Source organism: Neodiprion fabricii, chromosome 1, assembly GCF_021155785.1.
Source record: "Neodiprion fabricii isolate iyNeoFabr1 chromosome 1, iyNeoFabr1.1, whole genome shotgun sequence".
NCBI lineage: Eukaryota > Metazoa > Arthropoda > Insecta > Hymenoptera > Diprionidae > Neodiprion > Neodiprion fabricii.
The window spans coordinates 11,133,363-11,159,293 of NC_060239.1; the positions used below are offsets into that span (position 1 = coordinate 11,133,363).

The following is a 25,931-nucleotide window of genomic DNA, read 5'->3' on the forward strand; positions in this document are numbered from 1 at the left end:
GCCACACACAGTAGGTCGGAGTGAAAGTAAAATAATTCTTTCGTTAAATGCAAGTTTCGACAAAGCGCAGGCATTTTACGTAAGTTCAAATGTAATTTCGAGGATTTTTCTTCCAAATATCTTTATTAACCATAGTCACTTACACCTACTGGAAACTTCCGCATTACTTACACGGGGTTACTCAAACCACAGCCAACTTTGGAACGTTATTACTGTACGCAAAGTTACGTTACACGTGCAGTCACGACTAGAACAAAATTTTCAAGCAAAATTTAACAATTCAGAAATAAGCTCCGATCTTAGTCTTGGCAAAAGACTCTTTAAGCAGAAAGGGAAATTCTTGAAGCAAAAAAAGTCAAACAATACGCGGGGCTTCTGAGACCCCGACGTTTTTTCAATCATTCTTCATTTTACTTTCACAAACAACCCTGATTCAAGCACGCTGACGATAAAATTGTACGTGAAAGTCGGTTCTTGGGTTTGGCTTGGACCCCGTGTCAGTGACTAGGGTTAAAAAGGATGCTTTAGCGAAGTGGAAGAAAATATTTTTCCAACCCAAAGAGTGAACGCCAAACTTCTGGTCTGTTTCCGTAGGATCTGCGCACTAAAAAATATCCAATTACTAATGGATGCTTCGGTTTCTCGTGTGCTTTTTCGGGTTGGGCAATATACCTAATTCCCATGTCATTTGTCTCGGGGAATTCATACCAGCGAACACTCGGGTCGATAATTAAATTATTATCAAACGCGGAAGTATCCCTAATAAAACGTAACTTACGCGTTAATTCGTTGGCCTATATTGGCCTGATGTACTTTGATAAAAACAGAATATGCGAAGAAAATGTAGTAGTTCAATTTCTACGGAGTACCGTTTCGTGTGCTAAGTCCCGCGATAAAAATTAAAGGGGGCCTCTCGTATCTCATCATGGATATACTTTTTGGGTCCCTTCCAGCTCCGTAGTTCTCAATTCGTTCCGCAAACTCGCGCAGTAATAGCGAGACGATAACGATTGAAAATTTATTGGTTCCATTTTACAACTTTTCTCGTCGCGGAACTTGGTAAGGAACAAACGATGCCATCTATTTTTCGAGATGGCGTGACTTGAAAAAATCTACAAGATACGGTCGCGGTAAGTTTATACGTTGTGTACAATAGTGCCAAGGTTCACTTTCAGGCGGGGAAAATTTATTTGACGAGCCAATCTATTTCACATCGATCAGTTGGCATGTAACAATGATTTAAGCGAAGTCAAATTTCTGGTAATAAAATTGATGCTTGAATGTATATAAATTGAAATTTAGTGAGAAGATGAATTGGGAAGAAATATTAAATCGCAACTAGCAACGCGTTAATAATATGTAAATTTTTGTAAAATCTGCGTTGTAAAGTAACGAGTCAAAATTCTGTTCGAATTTGTAAGGAATGGAAAGTGATCGATCTAATATACGCGTAACTGAATAAAATCGAATTCAATTTACAACGTATGGAAGACGATTGGCTAGCGATAATAATCCAATATCAAATTGGTTCTCACTTTCGGTACCCCGGCACGAAGGTCGAAACCTCGTTAATCGTTGAACACAGGCCAATGTCTTGGCCTTCGGTCAATGGCGTTAAAAAGCATTACTGACTCGAGCAGAGATACGGCTTTCCTAAACGGTCCCTTTGATTAATTACCAACTAATTGGTCACCAAAAAAATATTCCTAAGCCATAAAACAAGCTGGAACTTAATTAAACACTATAAATTCATTGCGGCGATACAGTCTGTAAAAGACGGAAGGCGAATGATAAATTTCTTTCTTGACTATCAAGACGTATGTTTTATGAGAAATACAGTGAGAAAAATGTCATTTGTTACAGTAACTAGAAAAATTCAGTAAAACAGGTATCGTTGAGAAAACTGTTTAAATATTGTTGGAATGACGAATAACGAGGTATACGTAACCATTTTGCGCTATTGTCGATCTTTTTTTGGTAATTGCAACGCAAAATCAATTTCTTCGGTTTACTCTACTTTTTTTTAGTTAAATAAGGCTTTAACGTCAATTTATTGTTGCACGAGCATTAAATTTTCGCAACAGTTGCAAGAAAACATAGCAACAGTGATCGTAATGAGAAAGAATAGTAACGGATACTAGACTTTTTGGTAAAAGCTAGAAAACTGATTTTCACTTTCTACCTAGAACCATATTTTTCGATTGTGGTAAAAAATGAAAACAGTTAAGGACTGAGCGGTAACCGGAATTAAAAATTTCTCTCAGTGCACATCCTGAGCCTATAATACTTTTTTTTATTTTTTAATGAAAATTCAATGACCATTATGGAACGAATTTCGAAAGCGTACGTATGCAAAAATATCGGACAACACGCCACAATGACAGGACAAAGATCGACGATCTATTGGATCCTCCGAGGATCGTGTCTGGGAAAAGTGCGTACAAAAAGTGGTGAAAAAAAAATGCGTGTACAATGGCGTAGAGAAGCGAGAAAAGCTGGGGAACTTCGATCAATACATCCTGTTCTCTACCTTCAACGCTGAGCTCCACCCTCACGGCAAATTCCCCGACCCACCCTTTCCGTCGCCAACTTCTCGACCCACTGAAATGCAATTTGTAAAAAGGATTCTATTACCCCAAGGACTAATTCGTGCGTAGGAAGCTGACCAGAAATATATACTTACTTAGGTTGTAGGTACGGGTATTTGAATGGATGTGAAATGTTGCCGAAGTGTGTGACGCGCCGTTATTCGCTTACAATGCAAGTATAACGACGTAATTGAACCGACATTGGATATTATCGTAGATTTCGTTTGAAGTCGAACGTTCGCCGACAATGCGAGTTGGGAGAAAATCGAGTGAACACGAGTGGAAAAACAGTGTTATAATACGGCATGAGAATTTCTGCCCGTCCTTAAGGTTCGACAAATGTATCTCTAGCATGTCAGGATCGTTGACCTAGTTTGGAAAGGATAAGGGTTCGAGATACGGGAGATTACGTTTATGCATTCGTATTATTGAACGAGGATATTATCGTTCATCTGTTTCATCTTTTCTGCGTAACCTATCAATAATCGATGAATAATTTATCAACGTCATCGCGGCAACGCCCGCAATTGCATCCTGTGCGAATAAGGACTTTGTATCCTTACAAAGTAAAGAAACCGTGTATCGGCGTTGGCCTATCTTTAGGTCTGTTTGAACAGATAATAAGATTACAAAGCGGTTGGAAGAACGTGAAAGTCGATCTTTAGGCAGAATTTAATATTGCAATTTTGGTTTACAGTGAAAATTTGTTTTTCTTGAGGCCAGAAATTTTCTAAGCTTCGTTGGAAGTAATAAAAAAAATTTAAAACAGTGTGCGTACACTGAGAGAAATTTTTAGTTCCGGTTACCGCTCAGTCCGTAACTATTTTCATTTTTTACCACAATCGAAAAGTATGTTTCTAGGTAGAAAATGAGAATTAGTTTTGTAGCTATTAGCGGAAAGTCTAGTATCCGTTACTATTCTTTTTCATTACGATCACTGTTACCAGGTATATTTTCTTGTAACTGTTGCGAATATTTAATGCTTGTGCAACGATAAATTGACGTTAAAGGCTTACTTAACTAAAAAAGTAGAGTAAACTTCACAAACTGATTTTGCGTTGCAATTACCAAAAAAGGATCGACGATAGCGCAAAATGGTTAGGCGTACCTCGTTTTTCGTAATTCCAACAATATTCGAACAGTTTTTTTTAACGATACCTGTTTTACTGAATTTTTCTAGTTACTGTAACAAATGAAATTTATCTAAATGTATATTCAATCGGGAAGATCACCCAAGTTTGAAATTTCTGCTCATCGCACTAAATGGCTGCCAAATTTTTCATTCAATATCTAGAGAGACGCTATTTTAATTTCGCAAAATGTTCTGTCCCTTTTGGCAAATGACAAATATACCGCGTAATGATCGTACAAGGAATTGATCGCCGAGTGAACAGCGCAAAGAATCGACGAAACTTTCGTTTTAGACGATGTTCAATGACTGCAACACTCGTCGCAGCTTGTATTTTATAATAATAAAACTATATCGTAGCGAGTTCAGATTAGAATAACAGTATAAAAATAGATCCGTAACTTCGCTACACTTTGCATAGATGATATATTATTCCATGAGTATACAGAGCCCGCGTCTTTATACCTACTTATGGTATACATATATTGAACAGAAATGCACGTCCACGGACACGAACACCCTGCGATAAGGCGAGTGCGAAGAACCTGAAGAGTCTGAAGGTCGGCTGAGGTTGACGGCTCCAGGTTATACAAGAAACACGCACGAAGGAGTTCCGAGGACGCGATGAATATGCACAATTTCTACGAAAGAAATGAATCGTGAATCATCGTACGTTGCAAGTAGAGCTTACGAGGAAAAGCTCGCTGCGTGCGAAAGCGTTCGATCTTACTTCGTACTTCGTACATATTTCATGGTTGAAACTGCGTTGATGAAACAGAAAAAGAAGAAAAGAACGAGCAAAGGAAACAGCAATAGACAAATACCGTCAAACGTGCATACAAGCAGTTTTCGAATCAAGTAGACGGTGTAAAGTTTGTCACGCGAAGGAACTGCAGGCAGTGATACAAACGAAAAAGCACCCGGTGCTATAGTTGTGCTTGGTAATCCGGAGAAGTGTGATGATTTTAGCACTGAAACGCTGTGGTATTTCAATTAGAAAAGTCATGCGATTAGATAATTAAACCGAACAATTTAGGGAATTTCGGGACGATTTAGACGTATTTATATACCTGGACTTATAGGTATACACGTATTCTATACTACGTGAAACGGCGAATGAGTTCTGACGAGAAATGATGTTATTGGCACGAGACATGAAAGGGTTTAATCGCGAGGAGGAATTAACCATGAAGCTATTTTCACGCGTAGAATTGGATTTGCGCAGTCGTCTTGCATGTAGGTGTAACTTTTACATAGATGTAAAGTGTACAACTCGGTTTATTCTATTCTATAGGTATATTACGAGTGAATCGAACCGAATGTCTCAATCTGTACAAAGACAATTCGAGACTTTTCGTTACCATCGATCCTGAGCTTACTTCGCCCCGTTCGTAAAGCTCTTGTGTTTCGGTACACGTGTACTTATGATTCAGGGAAGTTGTATACATTTTGTATAATATCGAGTGTTCTCCGAAACTTGAGTGTTAACAACGAGGAAAATATCGATTACAATCCATGCAGTTGAAAAGAAGGAGGGGAAGAAGGTTTATAAGCGAGGACCCTTTCATATTATTCACTGTAGCGTTAAATCGTGAAACAAGTATCGCTAAACCGTTGATGGCTAACGAATATCACAGCACGTGCACCAAACGAATATTTTGCGTATTGTATAGACTGTTGGTTGATTTTTAAACGAAAAACATTCGAAAAATCAGCAACGAGTATCGTGCTTGCAACAAATTACCAAAATCGTGATCAAAATTTTAACACATTATATATTGTCTACAACGTGATCACAAATGATTTGAAAATATTCACCTTCAAGTTTGTCAAAATATTGGAAAATTACTTGGCTACGGTGAAAAGAATCAGCGAAATGTTTTTTAATGCGATAAATAATCTGCAAAGTCTCCCGAACAGCGATACATCTCCGATCGATAAAATGCTGATCTTCCACCGCAAAAAGTAATCTGAAATGATTTTCATTCGATTCAGTGACAGGCCTTAGTTGTACAGAAAAATAAGACCCGTTTTGAAAAAAAAACCATCCTTGAAATATTACAGCAGTAAAATATTTCAAATAGTGATCTGTACAATAAATCTTGAATTCACATACGAACGTCTATAAGCAGCCCGAGGACGAGGTGCGACGCGTATTACAGACCTTGTATAATGCCGTCCACTCTTCCACTTGTCGAGAAAATAATTCAATACATCCGGTAATCGCACGTTGTTATTATTATCACACTGTACGTAGCAGGTACTGTAAATTAGTAAGGAGCTTCAGACATACCTGTACAGGCAGGTATACTATTAGGGTGTTCCAAAAGAAAAGATTTCTTTTTCTTATCAAACGCGCATCAAAATCTCTTAATATTGATATTCAGAAGCGCCTATTTTATTTTTTCCTTTTACCATTTAAATGAGACAACAAACAAAAAAACCGGATAATTTTGGAAATTGTTTTTCTCGTCAACAACTTGACTTATAAACTATCCAAATAAAGATTCTTATTGGAAATTTCACGCCGAATAAAAAAGTGCGAAGATAGAATTTTCATAACTCTAACCGATTAAGAGATATTCGCCTGTAGACAAAGTTTACACCAACCACCAATGTTTAGGCTTTGGAACACCCTGATTTACGTAACGCATATCACTTCACGCGACAAGTGTAGAATTTAAGTATCACAAAATGTGTAATCATATATATACTTGAGCATTTACGTGTACGACGTAAGAAATTGTTTGAACGACCAAACTGCTGCACCTGTAAAATTTGAAGTATTTTATAAACCGCTTTAGAAGGATTAGAAGTAATTTGTGCTCGCAAGCTGTTGCAGCAAACACACTTACCGTAGGATAGATGTCGTCACGAAGTATAAATACATGCGATGTTTGGATGGTTAAAATGTGGAAATTTCAACTGTATAACTTCTGTTGTACGTAACAGGTTATTGCCAGCAACGTATCGCAGTGCTCTAATGCAAAATTGAATAAACGAATACAGAATCTAGTTAGGAAATAAGAAAATGGATTCTCAAGAGGCATCGCGTTTTCCGCACGATTCTTTGGATCAGAATGCAGCCATGGTAAGCTGGACGAACGTTTATTCACAGTCTTATTGGAAAAAACTTGAGCACTGATCGTGAGATCCGACGAAGGGAAAGAGAAAACGAAATGAATTCTAGGGACGACATGCACAGAATCGATTCTTAATCGGATTGACATACATATTTAAATAGCGGTACGAAGAGCCTTGTGATTAATGATCGTTGGTTTAAATGAAACTACGAGACACCCTGTAGATAAGAACTATTCAAGGGTGAACTGAGAGGGCGACGTTCAAAGTCTTATGAGGAAGTTACACGTGTGATTAACTGATTAGTACGCACCTTGTCTTTACACCGAGTAACAGTTTCATTCGAACGAGACCAACGAAATATCGCGTGCGAGTAATGGTTAGTTGTTAATTACGTGTCGTTTGAAACACAGAATGAATAAGTTTGAAGACAGTTTTCCGACTGCGACGTACAATCATGTGAAAGTCTGATGAAACGAAGACGATAATAACAACAAATAATTTCACCGAAGGCGATACTTTGCGCGTGGAAATGTTTCGTGGACCAGTGATTAAGTGAAAAAAAAAAAAGAAAAGGAACACTTTAATATCGATTTTAAATATCGTGAGAATCTTTTTCAACAGAGTAATCGACGATCTTCGGTAATAAATTCGAAAGCACGAAAATTGAACTCTCCTTTGAATCGTGGTAGGGAAACAATGACCCGAAAGATAAACTCTCGTATACGTTAATTCGTGCTCAATGAAAAATCGAAGAATGATAATACGCGGTATTTTATCCAGGATCGATACCATAAAAACGCAAGGTGAACGGTGACAGGTACGGTGAAACGATTCTCGAGACATCTCCCTCAGTTACTGTAGATATCGAGTATAACAAACACATGGAAAATGAGAAAATAAGCCAGATCCCTGTTCCATGCCTATATTTACAACCCAAGGCATGCCCTAAGAATATATTTTCAAAAGATCAATGCTAAAATTCACCCGGTCGTACCATAAACTAATTCCAATTAACCCGCGCCCTTGTTTCAATGGAACCTTGATCTCAAAATCACGTGGGCGAAACCGGGGCAATTCTGCAAATATCCAATGCTGTGGAAAAACGACTTAATCTATTCTTCGGGACACGTTGACAGTTTTGATATTCGGTACGCGTATAATCAGCCAAATTTCATTAATCGAAATAAAATATGAATAAAACTTTTGGTACTGGACAAAATTAGATAATGCAGACGTAATCATTTATAAAACATGTAAAGCGTGTCTGGGGCATTGAACCCAAGAATAATAACTGCGAAACAGCGACAAAATTCATAGTTCAGTGAGTCGTAGTCTACGTACTTTGGAAAAATATCCGTGCCAAGATTGCCCCGGTACCCCGTTTCAGTATTTCAAAACTTGACTTGGCACGGACCTTACGATGCTGTCCATGATCGAATTTCGCAAATATAAACAAAGAGTACGACACAAGAAATGTTAGGCACCAAAAACATATCTATAATTGATTCCCTGTAGGTGAAACAAAGCGCATCGCTTCCGCCAGCGTTTCAACCACGACCCCAAGGCCCTCCGTCTGCAGCACCCCAAAGATTTCCAACGAACAATGGATCGAGTGGCCCACGGCTAGGAGGTCCTCAACCGCCGTCACTAAGGCGTCTGGATAGCCGTTCATCCCTGGTACCAGGTCAGCGACCCGGATCCCCGTTTGGACCGACGTCTCTTCAAGGTCAGCCTGCAAGGCCTCAGGGGTTCCCGCAAAGAGCACCGCAGCCACAATTATTTCCGGGACAAAACCAGGGCTATCAAAATTCGCCGGGTGCAGGTCCGCCGAAAAGATTTCCTTCGGGACCACCGCAAGGACCGCGTCCTCAGAATCAACCGGGGCCTCGGAGTCTGGCAACAACCGGTCAACCACAGCGTCCGCAAGTCAATCAGCCACCACTGGGCCCGAATTCCTCGCAATTCAACGCCGTCAGGCCCCAAGGTTTCCCCCAAAGAACGCCTTCGCAGAGCAGCATCCGTTCGGACTCTCCGGACAGTTCTCGACCAGGAACTCCCTCCGCTGCTGGTAGGCTATCGAGCATTTTTCCCCAGAGGCAACTGATGTCCGGTCCGGAAGCTCTACCGCCTCAAACGAACAACGACTCCTCACGCGAGCTCCGAAATGATCTTTCGCTGAGCAATGATTCCCCGTCGCTGCAGCGCAATCCCTTGGATCCGAAAAATGCGGAACGAACGGCTGGCGGCAAAGAGGAAAAGCTGAAAGATTTGATAGGGGGCGATGATAAAATGGCGGAGAATATTAACGGTAAGCCGAAGATGCCGATCAACGCTGACGATGACGACGACGTCGTTGTTGACTCGGGGAATTCGAAGGAAAACACGGAACACCAAGAAAGGCAAGGCGACGATCATTCCGTCTACTTAACGAAAGAGAACGAACGGTCGGATTCGTCAATGTCGCAACAAGGTCCGATTTCGCCGGGAGTTAAAAGTAACGAAAAACGTGATATCGAACATCCGGATAATATGCCGGAACGCAAGTCCTCCGGAGATTCCATCCTGCACGGTGTACCGGGGTCAAATTTGATCAACGAGTCGGGTTTGAGCCACGACGCGAAAGCTCTTACGCCGGAACCATCGAAGACTCCCCAACCACGCGAGGAGGAACCGGAGTCCATGAAAACAGAGGACAAACTTCCCCCTAAAGGGGAAAAGTTCGATTCGCCGATTCCAAGGTCTCCGGGGAACCTGTCTTCCCCGATACCCGAAAAATCACTCGAATCGACTCCAGGGAATTCGCCAAAACCCCGGGGAGAAAGGGAAGCGACCCCGCCTATTGAGAACCAAGAATTCGACGAAAGACTGTCGGTCTCGGGTTCCCCGAAAGCTTCGCCAAAATCGTCACATCCGAACGTGATCGGGTTCGACGATGGCAACGAAAGACCGTTGTCCTCAAAATCACCGGCTTCTTCATCCGCACCTTCGCCGAATCCACCGAAGTCTCCAAGCTTCGCCTCGCCGTCACCGAGCCTTCAAAATGCTCCGGTTTCTCCTGTGACACGTTCACCAGTTTCTACAAAGTCCCCGGTATCCTCCGTGAAATCGCCAACTTCCACCCCGCAGTCGCCTAATCCCCCTAAGTCACCCGGATGCTTGAGATCATCGGAAGGGGAAAAGTCCGGCAGAAGCACACCGGACACCGAGGGAGCTAAGAAGCGGGCTACTTTCGCCAAGGATTTGATAATGAGCGGGACTAACAAGGACGACGAAAGCACAGCTTCAGTCGCGAGCGAGTTGAAGGATTTGGAGTTTACCACTCCGGAGGAATCGTCCAAGGGCACACCGACCACACCTTCTAAGGGTACTCCGGGTACCCCGAAGAAGTCCTTCTCACCATCGAGTGTCGACCGAAGTAGACACCGATCGCGTTCTCCAAAATCTGACGTTGGGAAATCACCAGAGAAAGAATCTCCAGCCTCGCGGAATCGAACTGCGAGGGAGTCTAAAGAGCGCAACACGGCTTCGGCAAATCGTTCCAGAAAAACAGGTCCTTATATGATATTAGATTGACGGCCCTTGAGCTCGTTGGCGCTTTTCAATCACGTTGTGATAAGAAACAGGATTTTGCTTCGGAAAATAATCAGTGCATGTTTTGCAACTTGTTTACTGTACTTGAAGATTTTGGGGAATTAACACTTTCATGTTTTAACTTTATAGATGGGGATAACGACAGTGGTGTGGACGAATCGACACAAGGAAACGTAAGTATTATAAGTCAAAATTACAAGTGAACGTAAAAATTGTTGTAATTTTTTGGTGCGAAATGTCGATTACATCGACAATTCCACCCTTTCAACTCGAGAACAAGAAAGAAAAAATTAGATGAACTCTTGACCATCGTTCATTTGTTAAATCGAAATTGATGCAGGAACTGACGACAAATGGAGATGCCGGATCGCCGACAAAGTCACACTCGAAAATTCCAGGTCCGAAACGATCGACTTCAAGTTCACCGACAAAATCGCCGAGCAAGTCTGTCAAGGGGTTGCCCAAAACTCCCGACACTTCTGTAGCTCCCTCTGCATCTGCAGACAAAAAGAGTAAGGGAATTGTTTCACAGTTGAAGCTCGATAATTCGCGTCTCCCCAACTTCTCACCCAAGGGACTTTATCGTCGCACGGTTTTTCACTTTGGATCTCTAGCGTTGCTTCAAGCCGAGATGCGGTGGCGTAAATCAGACACGATATTCTACTTCGCAAAGAGCTTATAAATACGGTCCTTTTAAAGTGAGCGATCCACCGCTTTCAAACCTCAATGCAATTTCGCGCTGAAGAAGCATTTGTTGACTAGCCATTTCCAAGACATTTTTTTTCTGTCACTGCCTCGCGGACAACAGATCGTCAAGCTTCTAGTCTAACTCTGTGTTACTCCTGAATGACTTGGTGAATGTCGTTTGCTACTTTGCACTTAACTGTATGTCAATCGTTTAGCACGATGGCACAATGTTATCCTTTAGATGTGAATTTCTTTTTTTTATTTTCAGAAGTACCGATGAACAAGATTCAGGTCGGTGCAGCACCGTCACCAAATTTAAAAACTGTCAGGTCGAAAATTGGTTCACTGGAAAACACGAGCTACAAGCCTGGTGGTGGTAAAATCAAGATCGAGAATAGGAAGCTTGACTTTAGTAAAGCGCAGCCAAAGATTGCAGCTAAGAATGACAAATACATGCCGAGCGGAGGAGACAAAAAGGTTTTACATCACTCAATAGTACCCGTCCATTGCAAACAAGCCTGACAGATTCTCCAAAACTTTTATCAACAATTCTCATAGCTCGCAATGTTTTGCACGAATACAGATAACGCAAGTGAAACTTCAGTGGAACGCTAAGCCGAAAGTTGGCTCGTTGGAAAACTCGACTTACAAACCAGGTGGCGGCGATAAGAAGATTGAGACTGTTAAGCTGGACTTCAAAGAAAAGGCAAAGCCAAAAGTTGCCTCCAAGGATAACGTAAAACACGTGCCAGGAGGCGGTACTGTCAAGGTAGGTCATTGGGAATGAATCAACTGTAGTAGGAGATCGTTTTCGGTACAATTAGTTCAGTCGGCAAACGATTCGTACAATAACACCCGACATTTTTTCTTAATAGGTTTACGATAACCAATTTTTTACTACAGCATGCGGTATGTTTATCTGCGTCATTGGTATTGCGGGTATGCATATTGGTATTGGTATTATTAATATCTACGGTATATATTCACTGATATCGTTCGTAATTACAGTCGTATGAACGATTTATCCTATGAGAGGGGAGTTTTCGAGTCTAACAAAATCAGTCTTAGTAATAATTAAAAGTGAAATGGGTCGCTGTTATATTACTCGATGATGTTAGAGCAAAACAAACGTCGGATTCCAGTTAACAATTAATTTCTACACAGGTTCGCTTGAAAGTGAACTTATGTGAAAGTAAGCGACAGAGTTCGGGACAAAAATGAAACCTGTTCGAGTTGTGAGCTGTAATTGAGTAAATATCAGTGTGAAAATTATAAGTGAAGAGCAAATATATGTATGTCAACAATCATTCGCTGCTTGATCTAGATACAATATTGGTGTAGGAGTTATAGTGGTGAATTCGATAAAATTTACGGCATAGTATAACATTCGTTTAATCGCAACTAATTACGCATGTAAATCATTAAAACTGTTTTAAAATGCACGACGCATGCTAGTTCTTGTGCAATGATCGAAGATTTTGAACAACTTCCGTTATTCAAGATATGCAACTTTAGAATAATACATAATTGTCACTTCAATAACAGTCTAGTGTCTACGTAGTAAATTATACAGATTCCACTTGAGTTTACACCAATCTTATTAGCGTATTTGCTCCAAGTGTATCGCAGGAAAGTAACGAGGAAATTTCACCGTTCAGAAACCACGCAACAACCTTTTGTCAAAGGAACACGTATTCGTTGGTCAAATATCATTCGTAATTCTATTTTTTCATGTCTAGTCTTCGACTACGCCGCCTGAAACGCCGCAGAAGGTATCAGACGACGTGAGTATATTTTTTTAAAAACGCGAAATATTGTAGCAACGATCACTTTCCCCGCCCCCGATTTCCAAAGCACACACGTTGGTTCATCGTTCGGGTGTACCTATGAGTAAAGTTATGATAAATTGATGAACATCGTTTCAATGCCGGTAGAATAATTATTGGCAGTTACCAAAGCTTGGCTCGGCATTTCTGTATTGTAAGTAGACGACTACGTTACTTGAAAGATATTAAAACTGTAACTATTAAATAGAGAACGCATGATCGTGCATGGAGGTATAAAATTAAACGGAATATAAAATAACTCTAATTTCGCAATTCTTTCGCCTATAACATTGTCCACTTATTGTTGTTTACTTAATTGTTATTAACCTGTTAACTAAACTGATCGACTGCATCATGTGTTGCGTTAGAAATGACGAAAACTGTTGTAATCCCCTTATATATGTGTAAATTATTCTTTTTCAAAAAATAATGCAGAGTATTTTTCATCACCCAAATCCTGAATTCATTCTTCGCGACCTATTTCCGTACCAACATCTATCTATTTATCAGCAGCGTATCGTTTCCTCGACCCAATGCAGACACAGCCAATACAATTCGTAGCGATTATCCTAACCATGGAACGAATTGGAAAAAAAGTCGACTGCATACTTCTGCACACCCTTATAATTGACCGGAAATTATTTTTTTTTTTTTATTTTTATCAAGAATAGCGGTTCAAACAATTTATGTTTTTTGCCATCAGATCGAGACGGTGAAAATTGAAGTTAAGGCTGAGAGCAAGGTGCACTCGTTGGATAATGTGAAACATAAGCCTGGTGGAGGGGATAAGAAGATTTTCAACGACAAGGACTACCTTCGACAGACAAGTTCCAATGTGGAAAGTTTAAGCGGCAGCGGGTCCCAGGTAAACTTAAACTTAGCCTTTTCATCGACTACATGGCGTTTCGCCAATAGCCTAGTGCCCTTTTTACATTGGTCAAATACCTTGTGAGATAACGGAAGGAAATTATTTCGAAACCGTTGACATTGTTACAATTATCATTTATAGATGAACAGTTTACCTCGGTAAATGATATCGTCGAACGATTGGCTAGCTTCGAAATATATCGACCCGGGTCTTTTGATTTTTTTTTTTTTTTAAACAATCGTACTGTTGACAGTACTGCCTGTTTAACAATTTTTATAAAATCTCACCAAAACGTATCTATATCTATGTATTGTTGCATGTCACTTGTCGTATTAGTGTGAGGTGCAAATCAAGAATGGAAAATAACAGATCTCCTAAATGCTGTATCGACGAAACACAGAGATGTGGCCACGATGAATGAATAGGTCATTTCGATCATTTCAATTGCTTTTTCTTTAAAAAAATTTACATATTTAGAATTCATTCTCCGTTCTCGATTTAATCCGCGCCTCGAAGCTTACTGCACGCTCGGTATTTTATCACATGCAGTTGCTGTTTGTTCATTTAAACAAGTTCAATCGTTTCATTTATCCATTCATTCCTCCACCGATTCGTTTCCTTCACTTCTCTTTTCACTGTGTTCATTTCATTCATTACACTCTTCATTTATTTTCATTTCAGTCGTATCTATATTGGTATTGATAGGAGCCGAATTGTCATCACCTGGAAGCGATCATAGGCCAAACTTTACCATGCTCAGTAATTGAGAAAAACGTGTCTGAAACAGATAGATCAGTCGTTATGACCGATTAAGACCTCCATAAAACCATGCATCATCTTTCTCTTTGTAACGAAATAGTACAAAGTATTTTACTTACTGTACGTTGATAAGAATCTAAAGTCCATAGATCACTTTCTTTCATATCAAATAAAGCGGCCAAAAAAAAATTCAAGGCAATCGCCTTATCGTTCGTCCGCTTTTCATTCAATACGTCAGTTATGTGCGGCAAACACGAACATATTGTCGTTATCATAACGAGGCGTAAGGATAGGGTAACGATGCTCTATAAGGCTTCTTTAAATTGCTACTTGTAGTTTGGCTAGAAAGTGTGTTGTGTGTCACAGAGCCCCGTCCCATCCGGCACGATCAACGAAGGCAGAAATGGTCTTCCGACTTCCGACGAGAACCTGAACCAGGAGTGTTAAGCCACCCTCTTAGCCCCATCTCCGTTATACTAAACGATGAAAAGAGCTAGCTAGCCTTTTATTTTCTGTACTCAAATATCTCCAAGGCCAATTATTACAGTCCATATAAGTACTAGCAAAGAACAAAAAAAAAAGAAAAAGAAAAAATAATCATTTCACACGATCGATTCCTTCCGGACTAGACTATCAGCACTTCAGACTTTGGGTCCTGAAAATACTGTGGCCTCTGAAATTTGAATTGAGCATCAAAAGACGGTCATAATTCTTTGGCCGTTTCAATGAACCTTATCTCGATTTGGAAGGGTGAGATTCCAATTCCAGAGAGAGTTTAGGGAGAAGAATATTAGTCAGACTTGATATGGGTCTAAGAGCGAGTTGGCTGGGTGATCGCATCTAACACTTCCCTGCCTGCCTGCAGTGATGTCAGCGTACCAGTCTCAACAACTAAAAACAAAAATTACCACATATACCATCTATAACAACTCTGATTAAGTACTAATAAGTTAATCTTAACAGCTACCCGTCTAAGACAACTCGTACCACGAACGGAGATGAAGAAATAATTAGTGAAAAAAAAAACAAAAAAAAAAAAAACAAAAGCAAAGCAATAGCAGTCATTTTTCAAAAATACTGCTATACTAATACCCATGCTAACTTTGTGTGTAGCATGATACGTGGTCCATTTTACCTTTGGAAGAGTCATTCGCAATGTAGAATCGAACGCGTTGTCAGTCGATGACTCGTGACGAGTAATAAGGCAGAATTAAATTATCTGTCACATCAATTTTCAAAGTCAAGTTTCCGAAGTTTGCAATTCTGTGGTAAAACGAGAATCTTAAGCGAATCCCCGAATATTGCGAATAATTCTTCCTTGCTTTGATATACGTTTGATAAATGTTGATATATCACTTGACAAGTTTATGTGCCGCTGTTGCGGTGTATTGATTAATTAATACCAGTATAAGCACGTTGAATGAAAATTACTCTATGGTAGATATATTGATTTCTAAATTATAAGACACATACACCTTCCGATCTGTACTTACGTAAATATGCCGTAGGTACAGGCCAATGTTATACTGCCAATGTCACACACGCATTAAACGACGTAATCTACTACACTGATACGTAGGCAGTACAGGGTTTTTGTCCGTAAACTCTCCTCGCACTTTGCAGCGTTGCTTATTCGATCGAGTTCATTTGAGACAGTAACAGTATAACACTTTTTCAGTTTTAATTATAATTTCAAAAGTACGAACACTGCGCACGACTCAATGCTGGGCACACTCCATTCGTATCATCAATAAGCAGAGTTATCTTGATTTGTTTAATATCACACACAGTTATTTATTGACGTTGAAGAAATATTTATCGATTTATAAACGTGGAGGTGTAAACGGTCCTTGAGATTTTGAGACTAAATTGAATATAGGCTAGACAGAGTCAGTCCAGTGCGTATATACGACGCAAAGTTTGTTGTCGGTGAATCGTGATGAGCAAAGATAAAAAGTACTAGAGAAAGTGGAAAAGTTTTATTAGTGTAAATAACTCGTTGAGAAAGTAAGGAACGAAACATATTGAAAGATAAACCATCGCGTTGCATGAATGGCGTGCCCTTAGGTATAGAGAATATATATCTACGTACTGAATTTTCACGGTGAGATGTGTCGATCGTTGTAACATCCGTTGTATCTAATTTAATTTTGCACAGTCCTTGTATACACCACTTGATGAAAATAATTGCATTTAGAATGTCTCAAGAGTGATTTTTCTATCATACCATCCACCGTAGACGCGAAATTACCCACAAATTGTACACCTATAAACCACTCGCGTAAATGCGATCCCAATCTCGTTGCCTATAAATTAAGCGCAATCATACTCTGCTGATAATGTAACACTGTACCGCTTATACGTTGTTTATGTAGTCGAATCAACTATTATTCGACATATTAATTTAAAGACATACTAAAATATCGATTAAATTTTATTTAAGTTACCACATAATATGAACATTGTTATGTAAGATGTAACAATCACCCAATGTATATCTATTATTTTAATTTACCTACTAGAAACTAATTGTAATAATATTTTTGTTTTCAAATTCATTATCGCACTTTTTACTGCACCCAATTACCACCGTAAGTATTAATGACGGCTAAGTATCTCTTCTTCGTTCTCCATTCAATAGCTACCGTACAGTACTCATATTATTGTACATACTGAGAGAAATTTTTAGTTCCGGTTACCGCTCAGTCCTTGACTATTTTCGTTTTTTACCACAATCGAAAAATACAGTTCTAGGTATGAAATGAAAATTAGTTTTGCAGCTGTTGCCAGAAAGTTTAGTATTCGTTACTATTCTTTCTCATTACGATCACTGTTGCTATATTTTCTTGCAACTGTTGCGAAAATTTAATGCTTGCGCAACAGTAAATTGACGTTAAAGCCGTGTTTAACTAAAAAAGGTACCGTAAACCGAACAGACTGATTTTCCGTTGCAATTGCCAAAAAGGATCGACAATAGCGCAAAATGGTTACGCGTACCTCGTTTTTCGTAATTCCAACAATATTTAAACAGTGTTTTCTTTAACGATACTTACTGTTGTTTTACTGAATTTTTTTAGTTACTACAAAAAATGAAATTTTTCTCAGTCCAAGGGTTCCATTTATGCCATTTGACTGCAAGAGCTATCGAAATCCGAGATAAAATTTTCAGTTCTTTTCTTTCTTTTTTTACAAGGATAAAAATTATTTCCGAAAATTTTTTACCAAGTGGAATAGAAACCATCATGAACCGTGTACTTCAAAGTATGATTATCGCTTTTCTCGCATTTCTGTTGATCTCGAGGATCTTAACATTTCGAAGTCTGCAGTTGTAGTGTAGGTTTGGTAGTGTTCGTTGGTATAGCACTACACTTCTCACCTTCTGTACGGCACATACCGGTCTCTGCAACATCAACACGCATCACCCATTGCCTCCACGCGGCGTTCGCCAGCAAGGTCAGTTTGCACCAGCTCGTCATACTCGATCTAACGTGGACTAACGATAATCGCAACTATTCAAAACGATAGTCATTTAAATAAAATACGCTTTGAGTTATGATTAATAAAGAATCGGAAGTCTATTGCAACAAAGAAACGAGTTTATTAATCAGGTGTGAAAACGTAACTTGAACTTTTTACACGAGTGTTGCCGATGACATATTTTTCACATCTAGCTGTTTTGTCAAACTCTTAATGCATATTACAGACAGTAATGAATTTCTATCCCCCCCCCAGTTTACGATGTTATACTGACTAATAGAATTTTCAATTCCTGCAGGAGGGCAAAGCCAATGTTGCACTCAACGTTACCTCGCCATCTTCAGCTAGGAAGACGAAGAAACTTTCTCACGCAGAGGACAGTTCGACACCTTCGTCTCAAGAAGCTAATCCGATAAATCCAGTTGCTACTACAGAGTCTACGATCCCTGCTAGACCGAAATCTCGATCTGAACAAGTGCCAGTTCCACCAACAACAACGCCTGTAGAAGAGAAGAAAGCATTTCCTCAATCGCGAAAATCCAGCCTGGTAAAGACGCCGGATAGATCAAAAACACCGGAACATTCTAAGAAGGTAACGATCGCCGAGAGCGAGGATGTGAGACAGATCGAGACAAAAAGGAGTCCCAAATCACCGACAGAGAAGCGACCGAAGACACCAGAAGAGAGAAGGCCAAAGACTCCGGAAGAGAAAAGGCCGAAGACACCGGAAGAAAAGAAGCCAAAGACTCCGGAAGAAAAGAGACCTTCGACTCCTAGACACGAAACTGGAGCCCAAAAGACACCAGACGCTGAGAATAAGCCGTCGACACCGCGTCTCAAAAGCCCATTGAAGAAGTCTCCGAATGAGGAGCGTCAAAAAAGCCCAGGAAAGAAATCACCCGCTAAGAACAGCCCAACATCACCTGTGGGTAAAGTAACACCAAGAAAGGAAAGATCGTCTCCGCCGAACAGTTTGCCGCTGAACAATACTGAGGATGCAAACGAAAAACTGAGCAACTCTTCTTCAAAGGAATTCAGACTGCCAAAAATAGTCTCAAGTATGTTGCCGGAACTGGGTTCCCACGATCCGGTTATCGCCACGCCAGCTTCAGATTCAAAAATTGCATTGCCAAAATTGGTCGATGCACCCATCCCGCCATCTCGAACCGGAGTGGCCCAATAAATGAAAATTGACAAATATTTGCCATGATTCTGGTTTGACATTTGTCCCGGTGGAGATATTCCGTAAAAAAAAAATACCTAGTTTGTTACTGCAAATAAGTTCTGAACATACAGGTAACTTGTGGAACAATTTTTACACAGATGATCGATGAAACATAATAATATGGATAAGACATCAAGACGTGGTGAAAAATCACTTACGGTATCGGGCAGTCTTGAAGGAAAATTACGTAATTCATACCTTGATTATTTATCTATTAAATATAAGTTATAACGAGTCACTATTACTCTTTAGATCGATAAAATTATGTAATTTCAATTTCACTTTGCCTTTTTACGTCGAGCTTATAACGTGCGCAAGTATGTTGTGTACGAAAGAAGTTAGGCTCGCTGTAGAAAATACTAGCATTTGAAAAACTAAACTAAAGATCAATTCGCAAAAAAATTCACTGCTTTGTAACTGTTCTGTATGGTAAATTGGAAGGGAAAAATTCAAAGTGCGATTAACTACAACTATGACGACTGAACTCGAAACAGAACGATAATGATTGTTTATTTAAACTTGGATTGACATCATTTCATTTTCAGTAACGTTTGAATTACTAGAAAAATAGCTATCATATGTACCTTCGTTATCCTAATGTTTGACAGAATTTCAGTAAACACGTATAATGAATATAAGGGCATCGTAAACTTCAACAGCTGTGACTTGCTGACCAGCAATTCACAGGTCTGTTATTTGTTTTACAATAAATTACGAACTCCGTCCGTCGAAGATCTTCCCAAATGATGAAAATCATTTCCGGAATGGTAAATTGAACGCAACTATACATAACATCTACATATTTGTAATTTATAGAAAACGCATTTGTTGTTAGATGATTATAGGCATGAAGACTATTACATGAAGGAAAAACGCTGTAGTTCAAACCAAGCCTATGTTAAATCTTACACTAAGTATACCATACTACGTAAATGTAGTTACTAGGTAGTCATTTGTAACTATAAAAATTACATATCGCAATTGTTTCAAACGCTTCTCATGTAATAAGATCTTAGAAGTAATTAAACTATGAAATTAAATATCTATGTGAAATATTTACTGGCCTTATTTATCGTACAAAATGATTTTTGAATCAATAACACAAGAACATGAGCCGACTGGAGCATATGAAGTAAGTCGTGTATGCAAATTCAATTATTTGTACAAGATACCCGGTACGTCGTACATACTGACAAATGATTGTAGAATGCGTTCAATTTGACAATCATCCTTGCTTTCGTAGAAAAAATTCACTGTCGCGATCCCGTCAAAACAGACAGCAGTAAAATCAAAAAAGAGCTTGCACGTATTACAATAAATTGTACATACGTATCTGTACCGCAATTTCCAATATCGTTAGTTAATAAGATCACTCACCCTCAAGATAGTTGAAAACAGTACATTAGGAGAATGTAGTAAAAACACAGAAGATTATTGTGTCACCCCGAAGGCTAGAACATGTTGAGTCACAGCGGGCACAAAAGAGTGAGGTGCGAAGTGCGCAGAGGCGAAGCTCCTGGTCAATCATAAATGAAATCTACAAATCTGAACAAAATTACATGATTTAGTGGTTATTTATACAGCAGCTTGTAATACGATTTATTAAGATAATTGTACTCGTAGTTATCATCCACATTTCATATTCGGTATTATTTCTATGCAAATTTCATACTACGTACGATTAAAACTTTAGTAAAATGTTCCAGATCGGAAATTCTTCAAATACCATCTGATTTTGAATCAATTTCCACACATTGTCATAAAATTTTTTCTCCAAGCATTTGAATTTTCCGCGACATTTAAAAAAATTGTCTTCAAGCAACATGGCCGACACATAGCTCCAATTTGTCCCAAGAAAATAACCGGCTTACTTATAGTGCGTTGCGTACTTATATAGGTATGTATTTACATCTGATTCTTCGATATATTACCTCAAAACGCGACGTTTCATTGCGCTTCGTCGATCTCCTTGCGACGCGTTTCAAGGTAATCGTGTAATCACATCTAAATACCGAACGTAGCTGGTGCGTGTTTATTTACAAACAAGAGAACGCAAGAAAAACCTTCGTGAATCAAATACAGCTCAACGAAGTAGGTACAAAAGTATGATTGTAATCTGGTATCCGCATTGTTGCTCCAAACATTCATTCAACCATACATTTTATTGTTAGGCGGAAAATAGTATCATAAAGTCACTATCTCGTGTTATTTTCATAATACCATCGAGTTGCTATTTCTGCCACGAGCAGCACCGAAGGTCATGTATCCACCATTTTAAATTACGTAATGCACGCTGAGCCAATCAAAAAAAAATAAAATCTCTCGCGCGTAATTTGAATCATAAACTATGTTTGAGTTGACGTATGTTCATCAGTCGTCGGAATTAACGGTAAAAGGTAAGCCTCTGAGGAAACAATTGCATGCGTTATGCTATACATAATTATTCCGTTTTTGATTACGTATTTGTACGTCCACAATCAGCCAGATACTCTGATGAAAGAAAGAGAAACGCGATTGCCTAGAAGATGAATTTTCATCGAAGGATGAAGCAGTCAGCGTTGATTGAAAGAGAAAAAAAAAATTCTCATCTATTTTTCTTATCAAACATCTATGCAGCGAGAGATTTATAGTTTCAAATTTCAGGAAAAATCAAAAGCTCTACTCACCGTAATAGAAATGTGACAATCGATGAAAATGCGTCCGTTCTGGACCCGAGTTATATTTATCAAGTTCCACCGCCATCTGACCATAGGACATAGACCTAAAGGTATGTAAAACATACATGGCTTCAAGTTTGGGGGACGAAGCTGCCCCTCAATCGACATGCATACATGCAAAGGTCAGAGACCCATACATACGTATGGGTTTTATCGCGGGCGAGACTCGGGCCGGGTGAAATATACGAAAACTAAAAAGTGATCGGAGCTGTATCAATTCCGACGACCATAGTGTGCATCGCTCGAGTGAATTCATTCCTCGTTAAAATATCGGGAAATGAAGTGCCGATTGGCTATTGAATATAGTCAAATTGCAAAAGAGAATCGGTATAACTTGAAAAGAATTGTATAGCGTTATAACGTCATGGAGAACTTTGTAAAGATCGAGAAAATAGGGGAAGGGACTTACGGCGTTGTATACAAAGCTAAGGACAAACTTACCGGGAAACTGGTAGCCCTTAAAAAAATTCGCCTCGAAACGTACGTTTGGTATTACATAAAATAAAACTACCGTTATCTAACCAATATCGTTATAATATTTCCACGTATTTTTCGGTGCTCCTAGATTATAATTTAATTAATTACACATGATGAATATACGTGTTTTCATAACCTCCCATAGAGGCACGCGCCTCGCGTTCTTTCACGTTTAATCCTCACGTTTCGTTCTCACAAATCTACCTTCTTTACACAGACACAAATTCTGTACCCGGCTTCTAACTCGGCTATGATTTACCTTCGATGTAAAACAATGTGATAATTTCTTTCAACTACAGTCTCTTGTTTCGTCAACAGTCAAGCTGAGATAGAAAGTGATTAAAGATTTTTTTTCGTCAGTTTCCTCTAAAATCGAGAACCATGTAGCAATGAAGACGCTAGCGTCGATTCACAGCCTTGCAATCTTGAATAACCGATCAACTTGATTTTACACAATTTTGAAACTATTTAGGAAGGATAACATGCGAAGCTTGATAACGTAACTGAGTGGGCTTGCTTTTACACTTAACTAACTCGCCTGCTAACCTGTGCGTTGGGGGCAGCTGAATCTGCAGGGGCCACGTGTTAGTAACTGTCGTAGCACCACATGATTCAGCTTACCTCATTGCACGCTACGCATCTGATTTAAGCCCTACGATCTCTTTACTAGTTTATTATGAATATAACGCATATTGGCAGTATAATGTACACATTAGCATCAGCTATCCATACTCACTTATCGTTGAGTATCACTGCTGTACTTGTCTTTTAACCCGTTCTTTCAATATCCATTCTGATAATACTAAACTTTTTGTTCCATCCTATCCAGCGTAAGGATCTCACGTATGTAGTCCAATATTACGGTAATAGTCTTATGCAAGTGCAAAAACTGGCTGGAGCTTCATTAATAAACTCTGTTTACTGCTAAAAAGTACTCTCAATGTGACCTTAAGGTACACAGTAAATCAATCCAAAAGTTTAATTGGAATATCTGTTCCCTTATCTGTTTTATTTCTCTGCTTTATTTGGATTCTATGCAAAATTATTGCCAACGTGGTGAAAACTACGTAAGATTATACTAAGCTCCAAGTTGATGCTATTCTTGGTTTAGTATTGTCACTACTTGTTATCATCGTATGGATTGTTTCAAAGCTTCATTTGAGCTACATACTATGCCAAGTGGAAAAAATTTAGAACAAGCTCGAACAACTACATCAAATTTTTTATAAACTTGTGTAAACGAATCATTCGCACAATCAAATCTAAACTTTGCAACATATTTCATTTCAAACTAGATATTTGAATTGGTAAGTTTACTCAAGTTTAATGCTTGGTGCATTTATAAAAAAAGACTGTCGTTGCTCGAGTAGTTTTGATTCTTGTGTAAGAAAATGTGTCTCACTGCTTGTCCTGTTTTCAATTACTTTGTAATAATTTGTTTCCTCGTTACCATTACAATAACTCGCAATTCTCCAAAGTATTATAATTTTATTTCTGGATCTTACTCACTAACCGTTTGTCTTGAATTCATACAATAATAATTATAAAAAATTGTTTGGCCTTTAATAATAAATACGACATATCTTACCAACTATAATTAGGATGTGTCATCTAAACGAGTTCACGTTTACAAATAATGGATTATGATTTTGTTTCAACTTGTGGCAAAGATTAATTGCAACAAACCAGAACAAGCATAACCAGAATTTAGTAGAGATTACAATGATTTGATTACTTAATTTTCCTATTTTCAACTCTAATAGCGAAATATTATTTCAATCCATATTAGGGAAAGCGAAGGTGTACCATCTACAGCTATTCGAGAAATATCGTTATTAAAGGAACTTACACACCCGAATGTTGTTCAGTTGTTGGATGTTGTTCACTGTGAAAAGAAGCTCTACCTTGTATTTGAATTTCTTCAACAGGATTTGAAAAAATTATTAGATTCTACCAAAGCTGGTTTGAGTCACAGTATTGTAAAGGTACTAAAGATTTACTAATTTTCTTATTGTACGTTATTTTTTAATCTAGTGCAATACTGTTTTTTTGCAAATGACTTCCAGTTCTGATATGAGACTATTCAGTCTGGTTGAAGTTGTAATTCTATTTCAGAGTTATTTACACCAATTATTGAAAGGCATTGCGTTTTGTCACGTTCATCGGGTCTTGCACAGGGATCTGAAACCACAAAATCTACTAATAGATAAAGAGGGATACATAAAATTGGCAGATTTCGGACTTGCCAGAGCATTTGGAGTTCCGGTACGAACATTCACACACGAAGTTGTAACCCTGTGGTACAGAGCTCCAGAGATTCTTCTCGGAACTAAGTTCTATTCAACAGCAGTTGACGTCTGGAGCTTGGGATGTATTTTTGCAGAAATGGTAGAAATATTATTGTCAAAAAGTTCTTTTCAAACACCATTCATTTAGTCCTGAGTATATCACTTGTATAATAACACAAACTTGTGTTGATGTCTGGTATGAATATTTGGAAGAAGAAAGGAATGTCTAGAAACCTCCACATTAATATAATCCAAAACTGTAGGCAACAAGGCGAGCATTATTCCCTGGCGATTCAGAAATAGATCAACTGTTCAGAATATTTCGTACTTTGGGAACTCCAGACGAAACTGTTTGGCCTGGAGTTTCGCAACTTCCTGACTACAAGTCAATGTTCCCACGATGGGATGCACGGAGTTTCAACGAAGTTGTGCCATCATTTGACAATGATGCTGAAGACTTGCTCTCGGTAACCTAATTATTTGATAAAGAAGAATTTTTTACAATTTTTTTTACATTACTGATTTGCTTGAACATAAATCAGATGTACTAATCGTAACTGGAGTTATACAACAGATAATGTTTTTTTGCTTTCAATTTTACAGAAACTATTGACCTACGATCCCAGCAAAAGAATAACAGCTAGGATGGCGTTGTCTCATCCTTACTTCAACGGAGTAGAACTAGTTCCACCTCCGCTCATCAAGAAAGACTGACGACTCGCAACACTGTACTAATAATATGCAATAACATTCAAACAATTCAAGTTTTTTTTAAATAAATATAATTTGAATTACAAAGAAATTCAACGCTACATTCAAGTACGATTTATATGGTAGAAAATTGACTGCACTTTCAGAAACATAATATCACAGTCAAAAACCAATTTTGGCCAGTTTTCCAAAAGAGGAGTCAGTGTAGCATTTCAACCCTTAATTTTTGTTTCTTGTATACGATAATCTTTGAATGCGTGCTATTATCGAATTATATCTTTATACCTTTCTTCGAACGTTAGCGCAACCTGTGTTGTAATAAATTACAAAAAAAAAAAAACGGGCCTCTGCATCAGATGTTGATAAAACGAGGTATTTTAATCTTGTGCAACGTGCTCAATTCACACCCATGATTACCCTTTGAACTTTGAACAAGGGTGTCAATAATTGCAAGGTGACTACTGACTACCTGATGCCTTTTTGCTCTGTGTAAATACAATTACA

General features: G+C 38.7%; 2 protein-coding genes across 4 annotated transcripts in view; both read left to right on the forward strand.

Annotated features, from left to right (window-relative positions):
• LOC124185845 (microtubule-associated protein tau) overlaps window positions 1–20,289 on the forward strand; it is a 58,870-nt gene extending 38,581 nt beyond the window's left edge. The window contains exons 1-9 of one of the 3 annotated variants that reach the window (XM_046577142.1): window positions 6,672–6,808; window positions 8,317–10,351; window positions 10,522–10,565; window positions 10,733–10,904; window positions 11,348–11,556; window positions 11,663–11,848; window positions 12,819–12,863; window positions 13,609–13,770; window positions 18,308–20,289. In XM_046577142.1, coding sequence (XP_046433098.1) covers window positions 6,749–6,808; window positions 8,317–10,351; window positions 10,522–10,565; window positions 10,733–10,904; window positions 11,348–11,556; window positions 11,663–11,848; window positions 12,819–12,863; window positions 13,609–13,770; window positions 18,308–19,192 — 3,798 coding nt within the window. In that variant the 5' untranslated portion in view covers window positions 6,672–6,748 and the 3' untranslated portion in view covers window positions 19,193–20,289. Of the gene's footprint in view, window positions 1–6,671; window positions 6,809–8,316; window positions 10,352–10,521; window positions 10,566–10,732; window positions 10,905–11,347; window positions 11,557–11,662; window positions 11,849–12,818; window positions 12,864–13,608; window positions 13,771–18,307 lie in introns of those variants that run through there. The other 2 variants (XM_046577053.1, XM_046577207.1) reach the window with 2 other exon arrangements.
• A 1,747-nt stretch (window positions 20,290–22,036) lies between these two features.
• On the forward strand, window positions 22,037–25,833 carry LOC124187772 (cyclin-dependent kinase 2-like). The gene is made up of 5 exons (XM_046579906.1): window positions 22,037–22,431; window positions 24,218–24,413; window positions 24,544–24,816; window positions 24,980–25,183; window positions 25,320–25,833. Exons 1-5 carry the CDS (start codon window positions 22,316–22,318, stop codon window positions 25,428–25,430), a joined length of 900 nt encoding a protein of 299 aa, XP_046435862.1. The 5' UTR covers window positions 22,037–22,315; the 3' UTR covers window positions 25,431–25,833.
• Window positions 25,834–25,931: the final 98 nt, after the last annotated feature.